This window comes from Pinus tabuliformis, chromosome 7 (genome assembly GCF_031772625.1).
Source record: "Pinus tabuliformis cultivar Carrire ecotype Pingquan chromosome 7, CPIR1, whole genome shotgun sequence".
NCBI lineage: Eukaryota > Viridiplantae > Streptophyta > Pinopsida > Pinales > Pinaceae > Pinus > Pinus tabuliformis.
The window spans coordinates 311,371,294-311,384,275 of record NC_142293.1 but is presented as its reverse complement, the minus strand read 5'-3'; the positions used below and the strand labels follow the sequence as shown (position 1 = coordinate 311,384,275).

General features: G+C 42.2%; 1 protein-coding gene across 3 annotated transcripts in view; it reads left to right on the top strand.

The window, feature by feature from the left end:
- Positions 1 to 11,029, top strand: part of LOC149247116 (protein SEMI-ROLLED LEAF 2-like) — a 50,230-nt gene extending 39,201 nt beyond the window's left edge. For all 3 annotated transcript variants that reach the window (XM_089455826.1, XM_089455827.1, XM_089455828.1), the window contains exons 3-4: positions 10,636 to 10,708; positions 10,902 to 11,029. In XM_089455826.1, the coding sequence (XP_089311952.1) occupies positions 10,636 to 10,708; positions 10,902 to 11,023 (195 nt within the window). In that variant the 3' untranslated portion in view covers positions 11,024 to 11,029. The remainder of the gene's footprint in view (positions 1 to 10,635; positions 10,709 to 10,901) is intronic.
- The last annotated feature ends 1,953 nt before the right edge of the window (positions 11,030 to 12,982 follow it).

Sequence of the window (12,982 nt, the reverse complement as noted above, 5' to 3'; positions counted from 1 at the left end):
AGATTGAAGTGAATGCTTACCAAAAGGAAGGATTTTGTGGCAACCACTATCCTCTTGATGTTTAGACTCTCCAACATCGAAAATCCCTCTTCCCTAGGAATTTTCACCAAGCCCTGGCTTGGCTGCTTGGCCTTGAAGGGGCCAGATTAGGTTGAGAGAGAAAGAGAAAGTTAATGGATAAAAAGTTGAGTTGATTACAAGGAAGGCCATGCCTAGTCCTAGGGTCAATGGAGTCTGTCTCCTTAAAATTGATTTGATCTTGCAAGGGAGTAAGGATATTTTGATGCCCTAGCATTAAAACCCTAACTATCACCTTTATGGGGGATCAAAGATCACTTGGGAGAGCTAACATGAGATCACCAAAGGGATTGCCATTCACATATCATACTATGAGTAATGCATGCAATAATATGACCTAGTTTCCATTCAATTGATATTCAACAAAATTAGGGCACAAATTTAACCTAGATCATTAATTCATTACATGCATTAGACCTGAAATCAATCAAAAATGCAATAAACATGGAACTTACAAGACCATATGCATGAGACAATCCAATTATCGATCCAAAGTGACTTCTCCAAAGACAAGAACAAATGCTCAAGACAAATTTTGCTCCATAGATCACATCTTTCCCATTAGAACAAGAGGTCGAATTCAGAAGTCCAAGTGATGATGATTTACAAAATGATCCCTCCTATTTATATGAGGAGGCATAATATCTAATTACCCCAAAAGCCCCTAAATATCAAGTAAAATCACAATAGAACCTTGGGTTACAAGCTAACCCCAACTAGCCAAGTCAAAAAAGCAAGTGATTAGCCAACATGTGTGAGCCATAGGGCTAAAAATGTTGATGTCATCCATGTGTTGAGCTGTATGTGGCATGTGTTGAGGTGTAGAAGCCTCTAAAAATCATCCCATAAGGGTTGGCCCCCAAGTCTCTATCAATACTCCTTTGTGGACCCCAAAATCCAACTTGGGGCACCAAAGGTGGTCTCATGGGTCTCCAAATGGTCATAGTGTCAGTCTTTGCTCCAACGTTGAGGGCTTCCAAGGTGGTGCTAACCCTCCCATGTCTTCAAGGGGTGAAACCATCCTCATTTGGGCCTTGGATTAGCTGCCATCCCTCACAAAGTGCTAAGGCCGGTTAGGGGCATGCTGGGTCCAGGGGCGTCATCCCAAAAGGCCATCAAATGTAAGGCAAAGTGTGTTAGTTTTTGGTAGCATCGGAAGTGCTCTAGCCTTGAAAATTGGTGGAGAGGCTAAGGCACATGAGTTTAAAGAACCAGAAACCGTTTGGTGAAATTCCACCCGGATTGTATTTTATTAAAATAATTAATATTTTTAATGGGGTTCCTAAGTCTAAACTTAGGGAAATTAAAATATTAATGGGTATTAATCAAAATATGGGTGAGAATGATCTAGAAGGCGGATCAAGTCATGTTTTAATCTTAGTCGTTGATTAGAGACTTAATCTCGACTGTTGAAGACTCAACAGGAAAGTATAAAATGGAGGCTTGGGGTTCATTTGGAAACACACACAGAGAGTTTGAGGAAATCAATTTTCTGAAGTGAGAAGTTCTCAGGAGGAAAATCGTTTAAGGAGATCTTGTAGCTGAGGGGTAGTGAGAATCTGGAAGGACTTTCCAGAGAATACAGACAGAGAGGTGGAGAGAGCTTGCAGAGAGGCAGCGCAGTAGCCGGGAGAGCTGACGCTGGGCCAGTCTGGGCCCCCACGCAGTCTTGACGTAGAGCCAGAAGGGCCTGCGCAGAGCAGAAAAGTTGCTTGTCACGCAGAATCCAGAATTGCTGGAACAACGGGAACTGCCGGGAATTGCCAGAACTACCGAGAGCGCTGACACAAAGGGCAGAGAAGGTGAAGCAAAGGTTGACGCAGAGCCAATGCAAAAATAGCCGGGTTAGCCAGTCTTGTGCCAGATCAGCTGGAATTCTGCCGGGTGAAGTGAGGTAAAACTCACTCAGATTTTCTGCTAGTATTTTCTTTGTAAATGATTGCTAGATGAGCATCCTAGATTTGTATTCAGATATTTCTCCTGCATAATAATAAACCCTCAGAGCTGTTGCACTGATTTTCCCGCATTGGGTTTTTCCGGGGACTATTGTGTCCAAAAAACAAGTGTCCTATGCATCTTGTTCTTTGCTCTGTTTTCTGTTTCATGAGATCAAATATTTAATTAGTGTAGGTTGCAGAAGTAATTTTATTTAGTATTCAAAAGAATAACTTGATGAATGTAATTTAAAAATCAAGTAGGTGAAGTAGATTCAGATTTGTTGCAGTAGGGGTTCCTTCGAGTCTAGGAATTTTCACAAAGTGCTAGAATGCTTTGGGTGCTGGAGGTGCCCAAGGGTGTGTGCGATGCTTCGTTGTTGCTTGGAGTCCCATGGCTCTCAACACTTCACCTGTGGGTGTCAATATGCTCCTCTAGAGGCCTCGGTACCTGTGGATGAGGTGCTTAGGTCATGGCTGTGGAACCACCTGACAATCACAACATAAAGTCTAGTGCAAGCAACTAGTCATCAGGCTCTGAATGGTCATAGTGTCAGTCTCTGCTCCAATGTTGAGGGCTTCCAAGTGTGAAAATTCGGCTAACCCCGAATCCTATTGCAACAACTGATGTTATTTCTTCTATTTGTTAATTTAATTCAACAAATTATTTGCTGTGTGCTACTGCAAATGTCGAAACAAATACACTGCAACCTTCACAAAACAAATACTGCAGAAGAAATAAAAACGCTGGAAGAAAATTGAAATAGATGCACACATACAATATGACACCGTCATTTTTGGACTAAGTCCCCGGAAAAGCCCAACTCGGGAAAACTGATGCAACAATAAAGGGTTTTGATATTATGCAATAGTGAAAATATGAATACAATCTATGGATGCTTAAACTAGCAATTCAAACAGAGAAATAACTGTCAATAATAACTAGTGGGAAAAATTTCTCACTCCACAGGTGATCCAACATTGACCTTAGCTCGAATTGCGCTGCTCCTTGCGCCCTCTACGCAGTCACTGCGTCAGCCTATGTAGTTACTGCGTCGCACAAGTTCGGAACTGCGTCTCCTGTCACTGTCTCGTCAACTGTTGTCTGGGAAATTGATACTCTTTGCGTCTGGACACTCTGCCGAGCTTCTGGCTCATAATTTCTCCTTCTCCCCAGCAAAACGAAAATCTCCCCAAGAGGGCTCTGTGTTGCCTCTCTGTGGCAATCACTGCCTCTTTGCAATGTACTCGCCGAAATTGGAAAATCTTCCTCCGGCCTCACTATCTCTGCCCCTCTCTCACTGCTTCGATCTCACTAAATCACCTCTGGGCAAGTGAATGCTGCTACTCTGGAGATCAATTCCTAGCAAAATCGAATGCTCAACTGATTTGGTGTATCTTCTCCAAGCCCCATCGACTTCGTCTTATAATCCTTCGTTGAGACTTCAACGACCACGATTAAATCTTAATCGATGGCTAGGATTAACTAGAAATTGATCCATGCACTTTTCTAGAACATTCTCACCATGACTTAATTAATTCTGATTAATTAATCATATTTCCTAAGTTTATACTTAGGAAATATTAAAAATTGACTAATAAATGTAATTAAGTAGTGTCTAGGTGGAATTTATAAGAAACGATTTCTGGGTATTGGAGAATACATGTATTCTAGCCTCCACCAAATCTCGTGGCTAGAACACATCTGATGCTACAAAAACTAAACCCTCTCTCTTAGCGAGGAACGTGTTCTAGTGTTGTTGCCCCCTGTAGCAACATCTGTCTCTGCATCATCTCTTGTCACGCTGTTGATGTCTGGCTACTGCTGCCCACCAACTACTGCGCAACTCGATATGTGTTGCATCTGTGCTGCTGCTAACATTGCAAAACTGCTGCCAACACTGCATCTGCATTGCCACTCCCTCTCCATTTGCTGCTGCTGCAACTGCAACATTTGCAACTGAAAAGCATCCTAAATACTGAATCAACTGTGATTAATATGATGCATCTATCTTTCGAGTCTCTGACTGCTGCTAGTATCTGCGCTGTCACTGAGGCATCTGCGCTGCTACTGACTCTGCACTGTGCCAATTGCATTGTTGTCAACTCTGCACTGCGCTCCCCAACATCTGACATGCAACTAGACTCTGCATCTGTCACTTTGGCATCTAATTGCATCTACTGCCACTGATCCATCCTGCTACTGAATATTGTGGGCTCTCGTAGCAAGGTACTGATTCAAGAGGTGGACCTCCTCAAGAATCCTGCCCATTTGTATCCACTCTGAGGCTACAATACCAAGTCACCCCACTTTACTCATGAGGGTATGTCAGCAAACATGGCGAAGTCTTCCTCCAGCCTGGAGGACAACCTATGGATCTCCGTTGATGCTGCCCGCTGGTCCTGCTTCTCCTCCTTTTCCTTCTTTCTGAGAGGACACTGGGTGTCGTAGTGGCCAAGCTCACCACATCTAAAACACTTGACCTTTGACAGGTTCTTCTTCTTCTTTTGCTGCTCCCCTTGTCCTTGACTGGGACCCTTCGATGCGAGAGCCACATTCTCCTCCTCCTTCACTTGCTTCGACTTGCTGGTGCTGCCACTGATGGAGCTCTTCACTAAGTCTCGCCTCAACTCCTCCTGCTGCAAATCGGCCCACATCTTGTCCCACTTTGGCAAGGTTTCTCTGCCCAAAATGCTTTGGACAAATACCTACCACTCCTCGGAGACACTGTTGAGTGCCAATCGTACTAGCTTTGTGGCTTGAGGTGCTGCTCCAACAACTGACAGCTGATCCCATATCTCCTGAATCCTGGTGAGGTAGGGGTCTATGCGTTCCCCCTTTTGCATCCTGGTGCAGCTCAAATTTTCCTCCAAGTACATCTTCTGCTGCTTGGAAGTGCCTTAGTATAGCGTGGAACATGTATCCAACATCTCCTTGGTCGTTCTGTGGCTTGCTATGTGTGATACAATGTGATCTCGAACACCATCAAGAATCAACCTCTTTGCCCTCGCCATCTCCTTTCAGTATTCCTTCAGTTGATCTGCATCCGTGGGGATAGCTACCACTGCATCTATGAATGGCTTTAGGCCATATTCATCTAGAAGGAAGGACATCCTTGCCTTCTAGATGACATAGTTGGAAGCACTGTCCAACCTGTCTTGATCTCGTAGTCCGGCAGTGGCCATCTCAGCAAAATAAGTCGAAATCCTCCTCTTCTCTTCTGCTCAGCTACTGCTAGGCTCTATGCACTCCCTGCTGGAGTGAGTAAATCTGCTCACAACGACTGCTGATCTGCAAGAGAAATTGAACTTCTGAAGCTAGATTCCCATGAGGAAAATTCCCTCAATGTGTGCTCTTTCTTCCTCCTGACGCTATTTTTGCACTAGCAACTGCTGCAAAACACTGTGTCCAACGAGAGATTTGCTCTGTAAGGAAAATATTGGTTGCTCCTCTGCCTCTGGTAATCCTCGAACTGGAGAAATCCGATTTCTCTATCGCTCTCTCAGAGAAATCGATTTTTCCTCAAGAAATTGACCCTCCTGGCCAAGAAACTGCGCTGCCTCTGAGGGTTTCAAACTGCTGCTTACATAGAGCTACGAAATTCCTCTTCCCTTCTGCTACTGAGCTCTCTGGCTTACAATCTGCGCTCTGATACCATGTGAAAATTCGGCTAACCCCGAATCCTATTGCAACAACTGATGTTATTTCTTCTATTTGTTAATTTAATTAAACAAATTATTTGCTGTGTGCTACGGAAAATATCGAAACAAATACATTGCAACCTTCACAAAACAAATACTGCAGAAGAAATAAAAACGCTGGAAGAAATAGATGCACACACACAATATGACACCGTTATTTTTGGACTAAGTCCCTGGAAAAACCCAACTCGGGAAAACCGGTGCAGCAACCGAGGGTTTTTTTTTTTTTTTTTTTGTATCTATTAGACTAACCTAAGTACCCACGGGGGATTTGAACCGATGACCTATCGCAAGGAGTGCCTTAACAACGCACCCATTCACCGTCAATCCAAAGCCCGTGGGGCAGCAACCGAGGGTTTTGATATTATGCAGTAGTGAAAATATGAGTACAATCTATGGATGCTTAAACTAGCAATCCAAACAGAGAAATAACTGGCAATAATAACTAGTGAGAAAAATTTCTCACTCCACAGGCGATCCAACATTGACCTTAGCTCGAATTGAGCTGCTCCTTGCTCCCTCTGCGTAGTCACTACATCAGCCTATGCAGTTACTGCGTCCCACAAGCTCAGAACTGCGTCTCCTCTCACTGTCTCGTCAACTGTTGTCTGGGAAACTGATACTCTTTGCCTCTGGACCCTCTGCCCAGCTTCTGGCTCAGAATTTCTCCTTCTCCCCAGCAAAATGAAAATCTCCCCAAGAGGGCTTTGTGCTGCCTCTCTTGTGGCAATCACTGCCTCTCTGCAATGTACTCGCCAAAACTGGAAAAGCTTCCTCTGGCCTCACTATCTCTGCCCCTCTCTCATTGCTTCGATCTCATTGAATCACCTCTGGCAACTGAATGCTACTACTCTGGAGATCGATTTCCTAGCAAAATCGAATGCTCAACTGATTTGGTGTATCTTCTCCAAGCCCATCGACTTCTTCTTATAATCCTCTGTTGAGACTTCAACGACCACGATTAAATCTTAATCAATGGCTAGGATTAACTAGAAATCGATCCATGTACTTTTCTAGAACATTCTCACCATGACTTAATTAATTCTGATTAATTAATCATATTTCTTAAGTTTAGACTTAGGAAATATTAAAAACTGACTAATAAATCTAATTAAGTAGTCTCTAGTGGAATTTCCAGAAACGATTTCTGGGTTTTGGAGAATACATGTATTCTAACCTCTCCACTAGCTAGAAGACATCTGATGCTATAAAAACTAACCCTTCCTCTTAGTGAGGAACACGTTCTAGTGTTGTTGCCCCCTGTAGCAAACACCTGTCTCTGCATCATCTCTTGTCATGTTGCTGATGTCTGGCTGCTGCTGCCCACCAACTATTGCACAACTCTGATATGTGTTGCATCTGTGCTGCTGCTGACCCTGCAAAACTGCTGCCAACACTGCATCTACATTGTAACTCCCTCTCCATTTGCTGCTGCTGCAACTGCAACATCTGCAACTGAAAAGCATCCTAAATACTGAATCAACTGTGATCAGTATGATACATCTGTCACCTGAGTCTCTGACTGCTGCTAGTATCTGCACTGTCACTGAGGCATCTGCGCTGCTATTGACTCTACACTGTGCCAATTGCATTGCTGCCAACTCTGCACTGCGCTCCCCAACATCTGACATGCAACTAGACTCTGCATCTGTCACTTTGGCATCTGACTGCATCTACTGCCACTGATCCATCCTGCTACTGAATACTGTGGGCTCCCGTAGCAAGGTACTGATTCAAGAGGTGGACCTCCTCAAGAATCCTGCCCATCTGTAGCACTTTGAGGCTACAATACGAAGTCACCCCACTTTACTCTTGGGGTTATGTCAACAAACACGGCGAAGGCTTCCTCCAGCCTGGAGGACAGCCTATTAATCTCTGCTGATGCTGCCTGCTGGTCTTGCTTCTCCTCCTTTTCCTTCTTCTTGAGAGGACATTGGGTGTTGTAGTGGCCAAGCTCACCACATCTGAAGCACTTGACCTTTGACAGGTCCTTCTTCTTCTTTCGCTGCTCCCCCTGTCCCTAATCGGGACCCTTCGATGCGAGGGCCACACCAAGGTGGTGCTAGCCCTCCCATGTCTCAAGGGGTGAGACCATCCTCATCTGGGCCTTGGGTCAGTTGCCATCCTTACAAATTGCTAAGGTTGCCTGGGGGCATGACGGGCCAGGTGCATCATCCCAAAAAGTCATCAAATGTAGGGCAAAGTGCCAAAATGCTTTGGGTGCTGGAGGTGCCCAAGGGTGTGTGTGATGCTCTGTTGCTACTTGGAGTCCCATGGCTCTCAACGCTTCACCTGTGGGTGTCAATATGCTCCTCTAGAGGCCTGGGTACCTGTGGGTCTCAATATGCTTCTCTAGAGGCCTGGGTACCTGTGGGTGAGGTGCCTAGGTCATGGTTGTGGAACCACTTGACAATCACAACATAAAGTCTAGTGCAAGCAACTAGTCATTAGGTACAATAATCATTTTTGCATCTAAGTGAACCAAGATTGAATGTAAAGGGCTATTTAACACTTCAAATAAGGCTTCCCTTCCAAAATTGGGGCTTTGAACTTGCAATGGTGTTTCCTCCCTAGGTAGGAGTGGCTAAAGGACAACCCTATTAGGTGTTTCCAGCCCCCAAGGGGAAGTAACATTTCCTTAGTCCACCCTTCAATCAATAGGTGTTATGTGAACAATGATGGTAACAGAGGGGAGAAGACTTCATGGCCAAGTGCCATGGTCAAAGGGACCAACATGATGGGGATCCACATCCTAAGTGTATAGATGTGGGGAGGGAGCAATCATGGATGCATGAGCTACCAACCCGACCTTTGTTTTTCCACCCCTTTTGTGTGCCTTTTTACTTTTGCTTGGTTTTTCTTTGTATTGTTGCTCATAGCTCAAAGGGTTAGAGCTTGCTTTGTATGATGTATAATAGTTGTATACCCCTTAATGATGAGGCAACTCATTGCCCATTGGGATTGGACATGCAAGGTTCCTTTCATGATGTATAGGAGCAATATGGTGCTCAGGAACTGGGTGATGGCCATAATGAGTGAGGTAGAGCTCATGTTAGGCTTTTGCCCACATGCTAATGTGTATGTCCCGACCATCTTTTGCATTTTGATATTCTTTCTTTTATTTTGCTTGTGGCCATTATATGCTTTTTCTTTTTCTTTTAGCTGCATCAACCTCCCAGGGCAAAGTTTTGGGCCCTACCTAGGTATGAGGATGTATGGGTGCCAAATCCCAGAGAACCAATGGTTAGTTGAACCCGAAGAATGGAGGTGGAATAAGGGCTTGTAATGTAAGATGGAAAGTGGTAAGTATGGAATAGGGATAGATGGAACACACTATCTCAATCAAGGCTTCCCAAGTAGTGCCCCTCCTATACCCATTGGGCCATTAGGGAGGTCCCATTGGACTAGGGTCGAAGATTAACCCCCCATTTAAGGTGAGGGAACAAGATCACAGCCAAAACCATCCTTCTTCCAGGTCACCCCATTAATCCATATCAAAAGCCAAATACAAACAAGCATATAAACAACTGATTGCAAAATGAATAAAGTAACTTTTTATCGAAAGCCCACCTTCGTCCATGTGCTCTTGCCGGATGGGTGAAGAAGGCATATGACTGATGTAGGTGGCGGAGATAAAATGACATGTCATAAGCTAATGTTGGCTGTTAAGGGCTGCTGGCTGGACGGCTGGATGCAAAGTGTGGGAGAAAAAAATCTCCTATGGGGTCACCAGCTTTTGGTGGGTAATAGTAACAACTACCACAAAGTATGCCATAGATTATTGCACTTTGATGTTTGAGAGGTCTCTTATACCTGCTTTTGACTTATGGCTGTTACCTTCATTATTTATTATCACTTGCCACCCATTTTTTGTAAAATGCTGTATTTGTACGTGTTGTTTTATTTTCTTAGAATAAAACAATATGTACAAATAGAACAAGGGGCGTAACCTCCAAGTCTTTCTCACAACCTATAACTGCCACTGAACTACAAGGATCCCTTTCTCTGCTGGTGAGAGAGGGAAGCCCATGAAAAAGCGAAATGAACCTTGCATTTTTAGACGGTGACAACTACCACAAAGTATGCCTTAGATTATTGCACTTTAGATGCTTGAGAAGTCTCTTATACCTGCTTTGGACATATGGTGGTGACCTTTGTTATTTATTATCACTTGCCACCTGCTTTTTGTAAAATGCTATATTTGTACATATTGTTTATTTTTTCTTGGAATAATATAATGAACATTTAAAAAAACAGAAAACTCAAAAATACCTTCCTAAAAGGGAAAGCAATATCAACTGTTCATAACTCAATTTTCAAATAATTATCTTTTAACCTTTTATAAGTTTGTAAGTAGTCTCAACTCAAGGATAAATGTTCTTTGTGTAGAATTCAAGTTATCATGCCATGTAGTGTGTGCAATACGCATGGACTCTTCAATTTATGTGAGGGGGATGTATTGCCAGGTGCCATGCATTCTGGACACATTTCCCCTTAGGAATGAATGTTTCCCTCATAGAAATTGAAAACTACCTTGACTGCATCTGGCAGACTCTCGGGTCTGAAGATTGCATGACAGCTTTTGAGAGACTATAAGCAACTAATGCATTGATAGCATGGGAGTCTCAGAACTTCAACAACATTCTTTATTCCACATGCACTTGCATAGGTAGATCCTCAAGTTCACATTTTTTCTAGATTGAGGTGATGATAATATGCAGTTACAATTTACACTAAAGGAATTGAACAATACTCATGGAAGTGTCAATAAAGTCTGCACAAACTATATATTCTTGGAAATCAGTACAAGAATATTAAAACTTATTTTTTCCTGACTTAATTTACTGGAATTCTGATATTCATATTATGGTGTCATATGCATATTTCTGAGCTTAATTTGTTGTCATGACTCCTTATGCAGGATGAACTACCAAATGAGCGTAAGATTGTTAAGCTCTCTGAATATGCGGCAAAGAATCCATTGCGAATACCAAGGTTTTTCATGCTATCCGTTCCTAGGTCTTCATTATTTTAGTAGTTGAAGTCTCGGTTTTTTTTATAGTTGAAATCTCTAGTATCTACAGTTAGGGCTCCCCTTCTCAGGGACTGCAGACACTGTTGTATTATCTGCTAGCTAACAACACATTCTATCTGCATTTGTTACACATCCCCTGCTGTCTTAATTTCAGATTGCAAACCTTTTGGAGCAAAGGGGTTACAAGGAATTGCGCAACGAGCACTTTGGATCTGTCGGTGTTATCATGACTGCATATAGCAAGCTACTTTCATCATGCAAGGACCAAATGTAAGTATTTTGAAATCCAATTGTACTAACTATAGTTAATTATATAGTATTAGTTTGAGGTTGGCAACAAGCTTGATTGGCTCCTGAAAATTACTTTGATGTATTATCACTTGTGTGTGTGTGTGTGTGTATATATTGTTTTTTTCTATGATCATGTTTCTAATAAGTCATTATAATTATTTCTTCGAAATTTCTGTACTATCATCTAGGTTTAACTGAGCTTTACAAAGACTGCTTTGGAATCTAGCTCTAATCGAGCTTTAAAAAAAACTGCTTTGGGAGCCTGTTTACTGTGTAATCCCAAATTGGTTGGTGTGGTGGATCAAGATTGGCTGGGTGCTGTGCTTTCTAAGGAGGAACTCCTTGTAGCTCTTTCCTCTATGAAGAATGGTGTCTCTAGGTATAGATGAATTTCCTTGTGAGTTTTCATAGGCAATGTGGCTGTGTAATCCCCAAATTGGTTGGCGTTGTGTATCAAGATTGGCTGGATGCTGTGCTTTCTAAGGAGGAACTCTTTGTAGCTCTTTCCTCTATGAAGAATGGTGTCTCTAGGTATAGATGGATTTCCTTGTGAGTTTTCATAGGCAATGTGGGATACATTTGGTGCAGTCGAATGCTAGATGGTTTGTGGGGCTTTTTCCTTAGGGTAACTTGACATTCTCTCTTAACTAGCAGGGTAGAAATTTAATTTTTAAGAATGCTTTTCGTGATACTCTTGGGGGATGGAGGCATGTTACCCACCAAAAGTGGGTAACTCATAGGAGAAAATTTTTCTCCTCATTTGATCAGCCAGCCAGCCAGCAGCCCTATGATGGCCCACAGATAGCTTTACATCAGAGCTCTCCACCTATGCTCTGGTCAATTCTCTCTCCCATCTGGCATGCTTCTTGAAGGAGGTGGTTTATCTATTGGAAGGTGCACTAACCATTTTGGTGACCATGTGATTTCTTTAATGTTTTGGGGCATACTAATATGGAACACATGCCAATTTGGATGATTGATAGCTCTTGATTATACTTTTTTTCCCATGGTTCACCTGGGAGGTTATCCTTTTCCCTAGTCTAGTGTGACTTCCCTTGAGGTCTTTCCTTTAAGAGGGACACAAATAAGAGACATTGATTGAAGTAGATAGCCCAAGGTAATCCATACTTGACACATTCCTTGTTTCCCTTATTATCCACATCCATTCTTTGGGTTGATTGTCATTTGTCATTGGGATTGACACCTTATATCCTCATCTTTGAGTCAGGGCCTAAAAAATTGCCCTAAGAGGTTGATGCAGATGAAAGAATGATAAAAATCTATGGAGGCACAAGAAAAGAAAAATGGAAAAGATGGCTGGGACATAGTAAGCATGTAATGGAATGAAGGAAAGACATACACGCCATGACTTAATGACAAATCAGTTTGTCTCAACCAATGTTACTTGGGAGAGGAGCGAAAGCGGGGAGCGGGAGGGAAAACGGGAGCGAGAGCGACATTTTCAGAAGCTCCCGGTTTGGGAGCGAATCCCGGAGCGTTTTTTATATAATATATATATATTTTTTATATTTTGATACATATATGTAAAAAAAAACATGTAAAATAATGAATAGATATAAAAAACAAAAAAACATAGATTGAACCATATAACAACAATCATCGAGAAGTTATAATCTTCATCAACCATGTCCACAAGTTAGTAACATAGTAAACATACAACATATTGAGTCTCATGATTCATCAATCTTAAAGTTTCAAGCTTTCAAAATTCAATATATAACATTTATCATCATTGATCACCAAAGTTGTACTTGTAAGCTAAGTGTAACCATTACAACAAATAATATCTAACATGAAATGAAATGTTATAAAAAATGAAATGAATGAAACAACTTTCAACTTTCATGAAGCATCATATTCATAATTCATTACTAATGAGTTATAATTGCCAACTTCAAACTTAAATTGTCATATATTGTTT